This window comes from Accipiter gentilis, chromosome 5 (assembly GCF_929443795.1).
Source record: "Accipiter gentilis chromosome 5, bAccGen1.1, whole genome shotgun sequence".
Lineage (NCBI taxonomy): Eukaryota > Metazoa > Chordata > Aves > Accipitriformes > Accipitridae > Astur > Astur gentilis.
The window spans coordinates 28,623,519-28,640,152 of NC_064884.1; the positions used below are offsets into that span (position 1 = coordinate 28,623,519).

General features: G+C 43.2%; 1 protein-coding gene across 9 annotated transcripts in view; it reads right to left on the minus strand.

Moving 5' to 3' along the window:
• Positions 1-230: 230 nt before the first annotated feature.
• The window catches only part of HIVEP2 (HIVEP zinc finger 2), a 142,346-nt gene continuing 125,942 nt past the window's right edge, over positions 231-16,634 (minus strand). For all 9 annotated transcript variants that reach the window (XM_049800927.1, XM_049800930.1, XM_049800925.1 and 6 more), the window contains 4 exons: positions 12,838-13,013; positions 10,140-10,241; positions 8,689-9,599; positions 231-1,908 (listed from right to left, as the gene is read on the minus strand). In XM_049800927.1, the coding sequence (XP_049656884.1) occupies positions 1,090-1,908; positions 8,689-9,599; positions 10,140-10,241; positions 12,838-13,013 (2,008 nt within the window). In that variant the 3' untranslated portion in view covers positions 231-1,089. The remainder of the gene's footprint in view (positions 1,909-8,688; positions 9,600-10,139; positions 10,242-12,837; positions 13,014-16,634) is intronic.

The window sequence follows — 16,634 nt, forward strand, 5'->3', positions numbered from 1 at the left end:
CGGCTCCTCGCCCAGCCCCATGCGGCCGTAGGGGCCTCGCCACCCTGCAGCTGGAGGCAGGGGAGCGGGTCCGGCCGCGGCCGGACTCTGCCTCCCGGCAGCCAGCGGTACCCCGGCTCCTCGCCTCTCCCGGTGAGTTACACAGACGGCACCAGTGATGCACTTGCACATATTTACACGGGGTGGAATGTTTTCCCATAGCTTTTTAAAGGAGTATATAGATCAACATGTTCACATAAGACCAAATACTTTTAATATATTTATAACTGTTTTATAAAGCTTTGAAAAAACTCACAATAGCACATGGTTTTACTTTAATGCTTTACGGTACTATCAGTTTAAAATCACAATCAGCACTTAAGTTATAGTCAATCCGGCAAACAAGAGACAAAAAAAAAAATTACAAGAGTTAAGAACTGACTGATACATCCTTTATCTTTTTTTTTTTTAACTAATGCATAAGTGCAGAATAAGATAAGATACTCTAGTTTAAATATCTTGTTTTACAATATACATTTTGTTCTAATTACGCAACAGTAATTCCCATGCTTCACATAGAAAAGCAATCCACAACATTAAGAAAAAAATTTACAATTTATGAAACAAAGTAAATAAATATTAGTATTACAGAATCAGAGCTGTACATAAAAGCTGTTCAGTTTTAATCATATAAAAATATGTTTTAGTGCAACCTCACATATATTGATGCTGTTTTGCTTTACATCATTTAGATCCAAGTGTCCAAAAAAGGAAAGAAATTACATTTATTACAAAGCAGATACACAAATTCTAAAATATGTACAAATTACTGCTAAAAAAATGCTTATAAGAATATAAGCAAAGTAAAGAAAAGGCACAAACATCTGTACAATTTAAAAGTACCAGACCCAATAAGAATTTCAAATTTAGTTTTGGTCAGGCTCATGATGACTTGTTATTTTATCTAATTCTTTTGATATAACAAAAGTATATATAATAGCAAACTACTGTAACTTAGAACAGGCATGCTGTAAAGTTGAATACTTCTTCTATCTCTAGAAAAAAAAAAGTGGGGTAAATGTATGGGTGAAAGTCTCCATGCATCTCAGATCAATGTGGCTTGCTCTTCTCAGATGACGGATCTTTTCTTTCCTGTGTGCTTGATGGGGGGTCGCTCCTGCTGTGAAAGCCCAACTGCCGGATGTCCACAAAGCTCTTGCTGTAAAAGGTGGGATGGGCTAACGCAGTCTGTGATGTACCAAAACTGTCCTGTTCACCACCGTGCAAGTCAGGATGGGTGGCTGAGGCACAGGTCTGACCTGGCTCAGATCCACTAAAGTGTTTCAGGCTAAAATGTGCACTTTCTAAGGGTTTCTGGTGAGGCTCAGAAGGCCTCTGCAGCTGCTCCGCCCCGTGCAGAACGGCTTCTTCTGTGGCGATTCGCAGAGAGGCTATGGCTTTTGTACAAGTCTGTATGTTCTCCTCCTGCTCCCTCTCGGTAGCTACGACACTGTCCTCTGACGTGCTCTGCGTCAGCAACAGCAACGGAGAGGAGGGTGCGCTGGAGGGAGCGGTGGGGTGCAAGCTGTGCGGAGAGGTACGTTTCTCGTGGTGCTTAGAAATACTATACGATTCTTTTGTAAGGATTTCCGCAGTTCCTCTTTGCTTCTCCTCAGAGCCTTCCCTCTGCAGGGCCAGCGTGGACGGAGAATGTAAACCTGAAAGGGCCACCGGTACTGAATGGACCATCTGGATACCCCCGATAGGCATCATGGGGATGGGTGCTCGGATCTGTTGCTGGGAGTGTAGTGGAAGATGACTGAAGACGTAGTCGCTCGGACCTTCGGGGAACGGGCTAGGCCCGCGGTGCTCCATACCTCCTTTTTCTCCATATACGTTGAAGTAAGGCCCCTGAGACAAGCCCCTTCTCTGTAACCAGAAAAAAACAAAAGAAATGTCAGCACTGCTACTAGCCAAATTCTTGTCCAGCTGCCAAACCACCTATCTGCTTTCCTGTCTAACACAACCTCCCATTCAACATTCACGCAGCACCTTTCATCCAGATGGATCCCAAAGCATTTGGAAAACTCCACTAATTGCTTATCCAAACAACAGAGGAGGTTTTGCTTAGCTCAGCCCTACAGGGCTCATGCCTCTGAGGTGAAAGGCAGCAGCTAGTTAAGAGTGTTCAGCAACACAATGCAGCGATTTAGGTCAGGAAGTGAAGAGTATTATATTCAACTGAAACTGCGGAGAGAATCTGGGGTAGATGGAGTTTCATTCCCCAGAAGAGATTTGGCCAGGAGATCCATCTTACCCTCTCTTTTGGCAAACTGTGCAAACTGTGCTGGCATTGGCAGCCCACACTGGGTATCAAGACTTTGTTGCAGAGAAACACACATCCGAACACTCCCTGCTCGCCACCACTGCTTGGCAGTACAGGAAAAATCTGACTGCATGTACGTATTTTCTGCCTGCTGAAAGATCCTGCTCTGGAGCCCCAGATAAGGCACTTGCTCCCTGTGAGCTTTACCCAGTCCTTGATGAAAGAGGGTGGGTATTTCCAGGGAAGTTCAAGTGCCTCTGTTCAACAAAGACTCAAATTTTCATAGTCATTAAGACAACGGAGCACCACTCTGGCCTATCTGTAGTGTAAACAATAAGTAATAACAAAAGCACAGGCATTAGCTGTGAGTGAAAGTGATGACTCTGTCACAGGAAGACTCACCCACTCATAATGAGACTGAGAAGAATGAGGGATTTTGTAAGGGCTAATGAAAACCAACCTCGCAATATTGACATTTTCAGTGCCTTCCCATTAGTTCCTGCCTTGGAAGACTGAATAGTTCCATCTCCACTCAGTATTAAATATGTCTTGGGCTTTTGGGTTTCTCTTTTTTTCATTCTTAACTTTTAAAATTTGTTTTCCATTTGATGATTAGGTATCATTTATTGCTGACCAGAGGAACTACGATGACAGAAGTGCAGGATGACATTTTCATAATTGTGCGTGGGATTTGGCCCACAACTCTTGGGGACTCCCATAGGAAATTAAAAGAATGTAACGCTCATCTCTGCTCTGCCAATTGACCAAACACCTATCAGTTGCCCCAGAGCTGTACTGCTACCACTGTCTTGGTGCGGCAGCCCAAGGACTGCACTGCTAAATGCCAATGCACTTCACTGCTGGGAAATCCTAGCTCTCAAGGCGTTAAGCGACCTCTCGATCCCATCCCAGGGAACTGGTTTAGGGGGCAATTAAAGATATGGTTTATGTGCTACCCAGGGGCTCAGTCTCACTGTGCTCAGATGTTTTGTCCTGTTTGATATAAATCAACGTCAAGACAGGAAGGGTGACCCATAATCATCAGACTCGAACTTAAGAGATGTTATTATTCAGAGGCTAATCTATGTTGGGAATTTTCCTATTCAGAAAGTGAGACACTTGAGTCTCATAGAAGAGAAACTGTCATAAGAAAGCACAGTGACAGCATGCTATACTGCTGAATGGGGAAAAATTTACAGAATAAACTGCAGTTGCCAAGCCACAAAACATAGTTCACCTACCCTGTCAGTCCTTCCTATTGCTAACCTCACCTCTGCACAGCTGCTTGCCCCCTTTTTTTTCCATCTTTGGTCTGTCAACCCGTTTCTCAGTCATACTGTCCTCTTGGCTGTTTCCTAAGCCATGACATATATCACTATTGCATCTGATGTGAACTTGGGCTAAGGGAAACAGAGCAATAGCAGCCAAAAAACAGGAGTAAAATTCATCGAAGAACAAGCCTAGTCACACACAAATCTCTAACTGAGAAAGACACTAACTTCCCTGTACCCTGCCACAGTTCCAAAAGGGAATAGAGCAACAGTCCTCCTTGTCGGATAGAGGTGGCTAGTATGATGGAAACTGCTACATGCTTCAAGATCAGCACTATCATCCGATATGTGTCTCATTTGCCTAATTTTTACATAGACAGTGACAGTGTGTTTATGTCCACTGGACGCCTCCCAAGCCTGGCTGAGCACATATCGGATTATCTTTCTCTAGCTCTGGCAGGTAAGTTTGGAAATGGCCAACATAAATGGTTACAGGCATTAATAACTGTTCATACCTCTTACCCTGCTTTTATTTCCTTTACCAGTATCTAGTATTTTAATACCTACAAGCAGACACACATATACATATTTACGGGGAAAGACTGAGTATTAGAGGAGATGTCTTCTTTCAAGAAACATCCTGAAAATCCAAAGACTTTATTCTGGGTGAGTATTAGATCCCATCACTGAGCACAGTGCAGAAAGCCATGGTATCTTTTTGCAGTACTGTCAGAATGGGTGGCTGCCAGTGCAGTGAGATGAGCTCCTCTCTTTGTCAGGTGATGGGAATCCAGTTTGTTTCCTATTCATTCTCATTTGTTGCAGTTTAGCCTATTTTCCTCCAACTTCAGGTGACATATAATTTCCAAAGCAACAACATTCTAGAGGAGCTTTTCACTAAACTCTCTGACCGGGTCATAAAGCTAGACTGCCACACCACACCCCTGAGCAAAGGTCCCCCAGAATGCCTCAGGGATGAGATAGGGTTTACCCTGTATCTGGTACATCACCCAAAACAGGCTGGGGGGGATTAAGAGGAAGATCGCTTTTCAAAGCCAAGCACCCTTCACAGACATCCTCCTGGTGGCCTCAGACCACAGCTTGCAAAAAGATGGTGGGTGGAAAACAATCTCTTTGATTACCATATTGTAATGTACTTGAGGATTTTTAAAGTTAAGTATGTTGAACTCTGTTGTGAAATTCAATAACAGAGCATATTACCAATGTGCTTTCTAAAAGACATGATGCTTAATAAAGTGACTATAAATCTGGGTGGACTTCAGTTTCAGGATCAGCTTGATTTGCAGTCCTACTGAGAACACACCATAGCAGCCCACATATACCAGTGGACCTATTTACAGTTTACCTGGACTTTAGAAATTTTATGCTGGCTCTTCGTACAGGAATGCATTTCACTCAAGATGATAAAGTATTGAGTGCTTCGGAAGGGATTTAATATCCATATGTCTGGGATGATCAAAGGACCTTTATTGACTTTCAAGTGGATATAGAGGTGCCTAACTCCCTTCAAACCTTCTGAACATATCAAGACAGGCTTCAGACTTCAAAATGAATGAGAGGTGCAACAAACCAGCAACACTAGCAAAATCCACTACCTCCTAGAAGATAAAACAGTTGCTAGCAACAAGTTTATACTGCTCACAGCAAGATATATTCACAGTCTCATTTTGCCTAGCCCTGGGACTGGAAGAAGGGGCAAAAGCTCTGTTCTGCACTAGGAAGCAGCGGGATGCACTAGGAGCGGGGACAAGCAGGAACAGAGTGAAACTCGGTGTTGGATCCCATGTTCACAATATAAGTGTTGTGGGGTTGGAGGGGAAGGTTGCTTCAGACTAACCCTATGTGGTCTCTTCTCACTCACTTGAATGCCCACTTACAGTTTAAGTGCACCTGTTGCACTCCTGCAGCACATTTTTCAGTTTAAGTTCATCTGAGAGCAATCCAGGTCACTTACTCCAAGACTGCTCTGCAATGTGAGTCAAAGCACAATAAATGTGACAACAGAGACATATGCCTGATCCAAACTAAAATGCTAACAGAGATGCACTCAGGGTGAACAAAAGCAGCTTTCCTATCTCTTCTCTTTCCCTTGGGACTGGCATAAAATGACTGGGGAGAAGACTCGAAGCCCTTCAATAATGGCACCAGCCTCCCCAGAAAGGAAAGAAACATCTGGCATTGACAGAAGAGAAGATTCCAAATATATTTAGAAAGCAATGGAGATCTGCCTTTAAATGTAAAGACACCAATTTAACTTGCCAAAGCCAAATGTGCACCAGCATCAACCAGAGCCTTAAGCTACTTTGGAGAGAGTATCCTGTTGCAAGAGAGTATCCTGTTATTAACTGCCAAAGAAAAAAAAGTACATTTTTCTGTATTTTTGTACAATCTACAAAAAGACTTACTTTCCCCACGCTCTTTTCCGCTTCCTAAAGAAATAATTTCAATTGCTCTCTATGTGGTGCTTTCAATGCCAGAGCACTTTACAAGCTCTCTGCACAAGACCACCAAAGCGCATGAACATTCAAAGGGAAGCAACATGAAGGGGAACTAGACCAGCACTGGCCGAAGAGACTAGAGCAAATAGATAATTTCAGTGGAGAAGAAAGAAAACTGGCCTCTTCTGGGAACTGCAGGTACCAGACGCACAGAACCACTCTTATTCCTGCAGTGACTGGGAACCCAATGCAGCTCTGAAAGAGGAAGCAGGATTGTAAGCTGGCAGGGCATCACTGAATGCTGTTGCTAATCACGTTCTGATTTGCTGGATTTCAGTTCTCTGGAAGTGAAAAACAGCCTTTATGCCTTAATTCCTTTTCCTTCTCTGACAGCTTTCATTTATAGCAAACTCAGGTGGTGTCTTCCCACACACCGAGTATAATAACTTGTATTTCACCTAAACTCAACTGCTGTTTGGCTAAAGTATGTCTTCCAGAAAAGCATAGAGAGGTGAGGAATCCATCTTTCCTTCCTTGCAGTCATCTGTTGAGATGGGCAATTATCCTCACTTGTCATTTCCTCATTTAAATTTGCCTGGGCTCCGCTTCTAGTGATGCTTGTATTCAGGTTCCAGTGACTGTACTGAGGTGCGGGCTTCTCTCTCAAAACACTCAACATGCCACTGAGTTACCGATGCTTTCTGTCAGACAAATGATCTTTTGCATTGGGTTTTTCACTGCCACTTGCCTGATTGTACCTCAAAAATAAGGTAGGTGTTAAAAGTCCATCTGGCATGGTGGACTTTCCAAAATAAGGAGCTAAGGGTGCTAAAAGAGTCCTTACAATGTGCTAAATGCCTTGCTGGAAGGTGTGCATAACACACAAGGCAAACATTACAGCAAGAACTGTCAGATGGCCAAGGGTGACACTTACGTATCCTTTTGCCAGCATCATCACACATCCAAAATCTCTACTACAGGATGCCAGTGGAAGTGCCTCATGCAGGACATTAGGGACTGGGGCTCCCTGCACAATGTCAGCTGCAGCATCTCATACAATCCCTCCCATCTGATACTAAGACGCAATGACTGTTATACTGGTGGCTCTTTGTCCTCTTGCTGTGCTTCCTTACTTTGTTGGTAGAACTGCTGGTGGGATTTGTATCCTCCCTCAGCTATGCAGTGATAACTCCTATGAGAGTGCAGCAGGGTTTCAGCGTGCCCTTCCTCAAGGACCACTTAGTCAGCCACCCCTCTCTGCTGCTCTTCCCAACAACTTACCAGGCCATGGGGCCACATCTAGTATGTGGGAGAAATACCTGGTTGCTCTCCCCTACACACGTGGTCCCTCACATTGCAGCCTTCCCTTATCCCCCTGAAAAGCTGGGAAACCACTTTTGGATCTGCTAGGCTGGCAGCATCTCTGCTCTGTTCGGTCCATCCCTGCTCCAGCCACCTTTGCCCAGCAGCACCCCTTGCTCCATTCCCAGGTGCAGGTAACACATCAGCCTGGCTCCACAGAGAAATTCACCCCAGAGCTCTGGAAATGCTGATTTTATGAGGTTAAGGTTTAATTCTTAAGCACCACAAAGACTACACAAAGAGCCAAGAAGACCGGCAATGGCTATACCAGGGGGGAGGAGAGCCCTGCCAGGAGGAGGGCAGGGAGGCAGGAGCCCTGAGGCAGGGTGAGCCTGTCACAGCTTGCCAGGGTTGAACCCACACAAATGGGCTGACAAGGCACGCAGTGAGAGGGCAGCAGCAACATCAGATGTGGCGAGGGGAGCGTACTAAATAAATAAATGCATACGTAGTGAGGCTGTTCCTTAACTCTACAGACCAAATTTATTTGTGGAGAGAGTGCTTTGTGAATGCTGGGGCCAGTCAAAAGTGCCAAGTCGGCAGTTTTGGAGAGCCGATTTACGGAATGGGAACAGCACAGACAGCAGCTGTGCAAGTTTTGCATATTTCCATTTCCACCCAGACAGTTGTGTCCCTGCCGAAACAGCCAGTTGTGATGGTGCATTCTGCAGGGCAAACAGCTGCCTGCTCCTGTCACACGATAATATCCTTTAAACCCCAGCCACAGATCCTGATTTCGGTGGGCACCCTGCTTTTCCGAGAGGTTCCATTTATTTTAGCATTTTTATTCCATTAAACAATACTGCAGTGATGGGCACCGTACTGCAGTATCAGGACCTTAAGCCCTGATCTGGGCTCAATCCCATCAGACAGTCTGGGACGTAAAAGGTTTTACAGAAACAGCAGAAACAAGCCCCACACACCATGTAAGCTCCCGGGGCTATTTTAAAATAAAATATAATATAATATAATATATAAAATAAATATAATAAAGACAGGGGCAGTTAATGTAAGCCAGCCTAATTTCATTGAACTTAATGGAGCTACTCAGGCTTATAGCATGTGAAGATTTGACCCTCAGGGTGACTCTATTGCATCTAACTGAATCAACACCCTTATCTGGTCTCCGTCTATTCCAAATTTCTTGTATTTGTTCCCGGACTTCCCACCAAGGCTCAAAGCTTATGCCTCCTTCTTCTACAAAGCTGCAACATTTTTTAAAATACTATGCACAAATTAGATAAGAGCACTGGTTTTGACTACAGGAGTGAAAATATTCTTTCATACTTACTGAATGACCCACTGGAATAGATTCAGACTGTAAATATTGACCCATGGACAACGCTGGATTATGGTATAAGCCCCTCCGGGGAGACGCCGCTCTAACAGAGGCCATATATCTCCTCTCTCGCCTAGGAGACAAATCTCTTCGAACAGACGCATCTTTCCCTGGTGACATTGGTCTTCTTGGCGATAGGTGACGTCTTGGTGACACATCCCGTCTTGGTGATAACTCTCTCCTCAGCACAGCCTCCTTCCGCGGGGAAAGGTGCCTCATGGGTGAAATATCTCTTCGGGGTGACAGATGCCTTCTGGGTGACAAATCCCCTTTTGGCATTAAATACCTCTTTGGTGAGTTATCTCTATAGGGTGAAGAATCATAGCCAGGTGACGACTGCCGACTGGAAGGTGAGAGGTCTCTCGGAGACGAACTGGGGTCTAACGAAAGCATGTAATCCTCATCCATGTAGCTAGGTATGTCCAACCTGTCTTTATCGGGCTCTGAATCGGTACTCTTACTCTGGAAAAACCTCTGATATTCTGTCATCTGTGAGTCTTCACAGGAGTCACTTGGTGTTACAAGCTGAGTAACCTGAATGCTAGGTAAGGTGACCAAGTAACTGATGAGGGAGGAGTGTCCCACGGAAAGTGAGCCCTCGGGGGAAGCCCCCTGCGATGCCCCAGCCGAGTTCACAGACAGGGAGGAGAACCGAGGGGGCTGTGGGCTGGTGCTTCTTGATCTGGTTTTTGGTGTCGAGTCTCCCTGAGTATCATCAAAATCATCATCATCTTCATCGTCATCATCATTGTCATCGCCGTCCTCGCCATCTGACTCCTCTGCATCAGAAAACTGGTGCTCTGCTGACAGGCCTGCCAGGTTGCTACTCTTCTCTGCCTCCTGCTGCATGTCCTCCATGTTTTCTGAAACAGCCATGGCAAGTCAAAATAGTGAGCACACACCATACCTCTTACACCTTCTGCCACATTCGTTCCCCACCCAGCATACTCATTGCCATCGCTGGATGGTCTTCATCTGGGATGGCTGCATAAAGCCATTCTTCATAGTCTCAAACCACAATTTTTCATAATAATACCTTAAAACTCTATACTTGAAAGGAAGTATAAAAAACAAATTCACCCTACCTCACCTTGCAACTTCGCTACATGTTGCCAACTCTCACAACTAAACTGAAAAGATTGGGAACTTTGTATGACATAGATGACAACAGGTCATACTTTTATTTCTAGCTCTTCCTCATGTATGTTAATAAAAAATGTAACTCAGACAAATGGATTGGATTTATTTTTTATACCTCCTGCTTATTAAAAAGATGCCTCTTAATTAAAAAATGCCCCAAATACTCTTAATATTTTTCCCATGCCAGCCACTGTGCTGAAGTGCAATAAGTCATTTGCATACTCCAGAGGCCATTCCAACTAAATTAAATCATTCTGACATACCTGCTTCTTCAGTTTCAGCATCATCTACGGATGTCATTGATACTCCAAGTTCCAGGCATTTTTTCATGTGTGCTTTAGACTTCATATGTTTTGTCAGATTTCCTATGGATCAGAGATTAATCTAATTAACGGACAACAGCAAAGATCACCCTCCAAGTCAGGTTTTGGTGTATCTTAACTCCGTTATCCTGCAGATGGGGGTTTTTAGTTTAAAAAAACCCACAACAGACAGGGCTGACTCATCCATCCCATTGCCCTCAGAGCCTGTTTTAATGAGAGTGGGATTTTATATCTTAAAAAAAAAAAAAAAAAATTCAAATGAACTCAGGGCCTGAGAGGTATATAGGCATCTCTCCAATATTCCACATGACATTTAGGCACCCCAGCAAGCTAAATAACTCACTTCTGGATGCTATCTATCCCTGGGCTCAGTGTTCATGATATGTACACCTGCCTGGACACCAGCCGTTCAGGGCTCACATTCCTAGTTTCACGGTGGTACTTTCAAGCTAAGGGGTCTCCCATTTACTTCATATGTAGGTTCCAAATGTTCATTGTGTTCTAAGAATTTTGAAGCAAAAGTACCCCACAAAAAAGACATTTAAGGAAGACTTCTCTATGCAAGTTTACCATCTAGCTGCAATCTCTGAACTGAGAGGAGCTGTACTTACAGCCTTCACCCAGGATGTGGGAAATCCAGGTTCAGTTCCCTGCTTTGGACTATGGATCTGGACCAGACACAGCAGGGATTTGAAATCAGATCTCCCATTCCCCTGAGGGAGCAATCTAACACTAGACTATTGACTTTCTGGAGTGCCTGTCTTAGTCTGTTTTTTTCACAGATAAGAAAACTGGGTTGAGACTGGCTCCAAGAGACATTTCATGGCAAAGAATCTTGAGCACAAAGCACAAGCTGGAGAAATGAGAATATCACTCTAATCCATTAGCCACTTCAGTCACATTTGCAACACCCAACAGGGAAAGCATGGTGCAAGCAACACCCAACCCACTACCAAGACACGGTGCTTCTTAGCTCAAGGAAAGCACTCTGTGAATGTACCTATGCTGCTTTTGGGACCCCAACCAGCGTCTCCAGATGGTTGTGAGTGCGGCACATGCAACCTGGGGGCAGGAACACTGCACCACTCTGCTGGATAGTGGAGGTGTGCTTAGAAGCTCACCAGCCAGGCTCTTCTCCTCTGACTTTCAGTCCCAGCGAGTTCAGGTAATTCCCTTCTCAGTAAGAGTTTCTTATTGTGCCTGTGCACTGCATGAAAAGTCTAACTTAGCCACTGATGCCTCTGGATGGCTAAACACTCAGGGTGTATACTGAAAACCTAAATACCTCTGAAGGTCTGTCCCCTGCTGTTCTCTGCAAAATAGCAACAATAGTTGTGAGGCTGACAACTGCTCATAAGCAGTAATACGCCAGTTAAACCCTTCTGTACTTCGAAGGCTAACTTAGTTTCTTCCTACTCGTGCCCTTCTTGTGCAATAGTATACCATCTCCTCCCTGTTTCTTCTTCTCTGCCAGAAATGACAGCCTCAGCAAGCAATTTCACATTTCTTTCCATGCCATCTCTTCTGCCTGGAATGTACTTTCTGAACACAGCTGCAAAACCACAATCCTCCTTCAAGACCCATTCCTCCAGCAATGTCAAATGTAAACAATGATCCGAGAACAGTTCACCAGATGGTCTATTGGGACTACAAACGAGCAGCTCCTTGTCTTTGTCCCTACACCCCCATGCAAGTTCTCATCTTAAATTAGGTTGATGGGTCTACTACCATCCATCAGCTATTCCCATCTTTGGCAGAAGAAGAACTGCTGGAGTCATGGAAACTATTACAATTCTCAATCCTCAAAACAGCCATGAAGCTGCACTGGGATCTTGGGAGAAATTTCCTTCAGCTTCCTCTCTCCCCCTTCAAGTAAGTTCACCGCACTGGGACCAGAATCTGTCTCCCTTGTCTGCCAAAGGGAAGCTAAGAAACTGAAAATGTAAGGCTCATTTGGGCTGCGCTACAAAGAAATGCTACCAAAGAGAAGATTTTTTTTCTTTTAAGGAGATGCAATGCAAATCGAAATTCCAAAGAATATCATTATCTGTGGCCTCAGGGTGACAAATGGAAGCTTTTCTCTGTGCTGATAAATACATGTGAACACAAGCTATCAGATCTCTATTCATAATTAATGCCACAGTGGATGGAGTGGTCCATCTGGGAGACATACATTATTTATAAACTTGAAACTGACCCACTGTAAAGCCCGTGAAGGCATGTTTTCCTCAGCAGCTGATGCTCTGCTTCTACATTATGTCATAACAAGTGTACTCTCCTGGTAGCATTTAAGCGTTGCTGCAATTAAAATTTTCACCATATAACAATTTTGGTAGAAAGTATTATTTGTAAGGGCGGTTCTTATGCTACTATATTTTCTCTGCAGACAGATGGACCAGCCAAGAGCCTATAGCCCTTAATGAGGCTATCCAAGGAGTCTCAGAGCCTCACAAAATCCCTGGATCAATTAAACAGGAGAGAAAAACCTCTTTCATGAAGTCCTGTATACATAAACACAATAATTTTATTCTGAAGAAAATTCTTTCCTTGATTGCAAAGGGTGCTTGAATCCCAGATGGCAAAATAGCTCCAGATTTGTCTGGGAAGTGGCAAGAGTTCAGCAAAAACGGTCAAGTACCTTTAGTTTTGAAGGCAAAATTGCACAACTTGCATACATAAGGCCGGACATCAGTATGAGTGCGGATATGTTTTTTGAGCATGCTTGGCTTCTTGCAGCGAATTCCACATTCTTCACAAATGTACTTCCCTCGGCCGCGACCTCTGACATAGACATAATCCTCATTTGATTTATACCTGTTGGAAGAGAGCAAGCATTTAAATCATACAGACTCTAGGTCACATACAGGCACAGGCATCACCTCTATGCATCTGATCCTGATCCAGTATACATCTCATCACAAGAAATCCACAGAAGCCCATAGGAACTACTGAATTTCCAGTTTGGAACACAAAGTATTTGCCTTTCAGGGAATGCACTGGTCCTAATGTGTTTTAACAATGTGAGACCAAAGGGTTGCAGTGTGAGAATAGTATAAACATCTTGTCAGGAAACAGAGTAGCTACCATTCCTATAGACACAGTGCAACTCCAAATATGAGCCTGCAGGTTGGATTTATTTCAGCTAACTGTAGTCTTGTAGAATGGAGGCATCTACCACCACTGAAAACAGCGTCATTTTGCAGCATGGTTCATTCAACTATTTTAGTGTATTTATCCCTTGGGATCAGATAAATCATATCCTGGAAATACCTGTTTCTCCCCATTAAGCATAAAGGGAACGCAGATGACTAGGGAGGATGTACGCATTTACACTACAGATGTCTGAAGTTCCCAAAGATGGATCCCTCCCTAAGGGACACCAAGTTGAGTTCACTCAGGTACATGCTGCTTTAGAAATAAAATGGGAAACTTCCAAGCTGCACACTTAACAGAAAGCTGTTAAAAGAATTTTTCTTAGCACAGGCAAAAGCGTTCCATGCTATTTTTGCTGATTACATAGTATGTAGTTAGATAATAAATAAGATATGCAAATCTATGTAAAGCTGCACATTGCCTTTACTATCATGATAGATTGTTAATACTGAAATCTGAAAGAGCCCAGGGGATCTGCTCAGGCTGTTCTGAGGTTTGAAGAGCACTGGGCGTTCCCCAGAGGGAGAATTTCATCCTCATTCACCCAAAGTAAAATCCAGAAATTGCTAGAACTGAGAAATAATATTTTTTCTGCCCTCTGTCCTCCCTTGCCCTTTCCCTAAGCAGCATAAAGTACTTTCAGTCACCCTGTGGATGCGCAGCCCACAAAATATCGCTGGTACTGACAGCCCTGTAAATAAATAAAGGACTGTGTGAAAGATTCTGTTAATGTGATGATAACTCTACAAGAAGCAAGTGGCAATTTTGGGGTTACAGAGCTGAAACATTTTTAAAGTGTGCTTTTCTTAGATGAACACTTCTTCCATATGTTCAGCTATATCACTGGCAATATAAATAATGAAGCTAATATCTTAGAAATACATAAAACACTGTCCTGTTCTCACATACATCTTTTTATCTGTTAAAAACATCAGCTCCTCTTTCAAATGTGGATGCCTAAATTCAGTTTTTTTCATCTCCTTTCCAATAAAGTTGGCCCTCTCCCTTTTCCTTCATTGTCCCTGGCACCATGGGCAAAACTGGCATAGTCTAATGTCATTTAATATTTAGCCATCTCTCTAACAGCTTTTTTTTTTTATATTTCTGGGATTCTGCTTTTCTGTCTGTCCCATTTCCCAAGTTCTCCTTCATACACACATGCCAGTGACTCCTAGTCATTTCTCTATCCACTGCTTCATCAGCTACCTCCAGGCTTTCTCCCACAGACAGAAAAAAAGTCCATTATTGTTTGAAAGACTGCCATTTTATCTTCTTTTCATCTCTCCTTACAGTCTGATTTTGCTGGGATGGAGTCTACCATATCGCCCATGATTGATACTGGTAAGATAAATGCTGTGTTATAACATGTGCTTTTCCGCTGCTCCATCTCTGCTGCTCCTCTTCCTGACCTCATTCCACCAGCTTCTGTCACCTGTCAGATCCCATTGGATACAAAGACAATTAGACAAGATCTGTCTCTTCATCATTCATATGGATGGTTCTTGGCCATAACTGACCTTGACTCTCTAAGTATGCTTTACCATAACAATGACTGTAAGAGAAATGACACACACAAATTTGACACTCAAAGAAGGCCTGGTCCAAAAACTGAAACACCAGAAGACTGAGTCTATGGTAATTATCTTTCTAGCTCCCAGGAATATTAGATCTTACTATTAACTCGTGCCTCTCTCAAAGCTTTCAGTAATTTCCCCCTTCACACTACATAACTTTCATATAAGGACTATGGTCACTGCTGCTCTGAGCTTGATTTGAATGGGACTCTAGAGTTAAAAAGCACTAACAAGCCTCAGAGTCCTGCAATTTCTATCCAAAATGTTATTTTATTGGGGATTTTCAATTAGAGTCTGTTACTGATTGATAGATATAAAAGAGTGACCATAAGCTAACTGTGAACTCTTGCTGTGAGCTGATAATGTCATTAAGCTAGATGTCAGATGAGCAGGCATGTTTGCCCTGTCCCTCCTTTCTTTTCACTTCACGCCATTAGTAACCAACTGTACTGCTGCAAGTACTGAACTTCAAATTGCTGCTTTTCTTTGAGGAACACTGCTTCATAACCCATCAGGGTTTTGCAGTTGCAGATGATGGAAAGCAGATTTTGTGATTCAGATCATTTCATTTGAATCAAGCCACCTGCCAGAGGTAATAATATGGTTGTTAGCTTCTTCCTTCAAAACTCCCTCTGCTACGATGCTTACAAACTGCTCTTGACGGGCTTTGGTGCAGAAAGGTGGTGATGTGCTGTGACATCTCCTTTTTGCCTCAACTCCATTCATTCTGCTCCTTCAGCTTCTCACTCATCCCCAGCCCTGTCTATTTGCTTTTTGCCCACCTGCCATACGAGCACTTCTGTCCCCTGGCATAAGGCAGCTGCACAACTGCACTTCCCTGCTCAGAGGACAGGCTTTCCCACAAACCGAAAACTGACAACCACAGATCTTTCTCAACTATGGATTCTGAATTGCCTTCTTCGCACTTACAGAACAAAAGCAATCAAGAATCCTAAGCAAATCCACTGCCCAAGACAAATGAAAAACAAAATGAAAATACATTACTGAAACAAAGTATCACCATGTATGTTTGTCTGTCCAGGGGAGAAAACGTGAAATGAAGATGACAGACATTTGCTGCATCGTTCAGTGCACTACTTGCACGTGCTGAGATGATACGAAGATGAGCTTGATGACAGTAGAGCAGACTAGAGGAGAACAGAACAGCTCTACAAACAGCCAAGGGCAAGCAATCACGGAAACCCACCCATGTTAAAAACTAGCTTTCAGAAGTCATAAAAAAAAAACCAGAAGAGGATGACAAATTCAATAGTCAGGACAGAAAAAAAGACAGACGTGGTTATAATATCTAAAGAATATTAGATCCATTTAAAAAATAGCCAAACTAATGATAAGAATGAATCTACCCTTCCACAAATAATTCCTACAAAATGTTCGATAAAATTAGGTGTACCCATTAACACTGCATCATCTCATTCACTGTAGCTTTGCAGGTTATATACTTCTATTGAGGAAGTCCCAGTCTACTGCACAGATTATTCGTCCCCCCCACTCCAGAAATTAATGTGCACATCAAGGTTTCTTATGCTTTGTTTTACTCAAAGGAGATCTAAACATAGCCAAGTATTACTAGGAGACATTTCTAGGTGACAGGTGAATTTTATGACTTTACACAAATAGTTTTGTAGACCTCACTGGTATACAGGGAAACTTAAGATGGTGTAACTAACATACAAAGTTTCTTAAA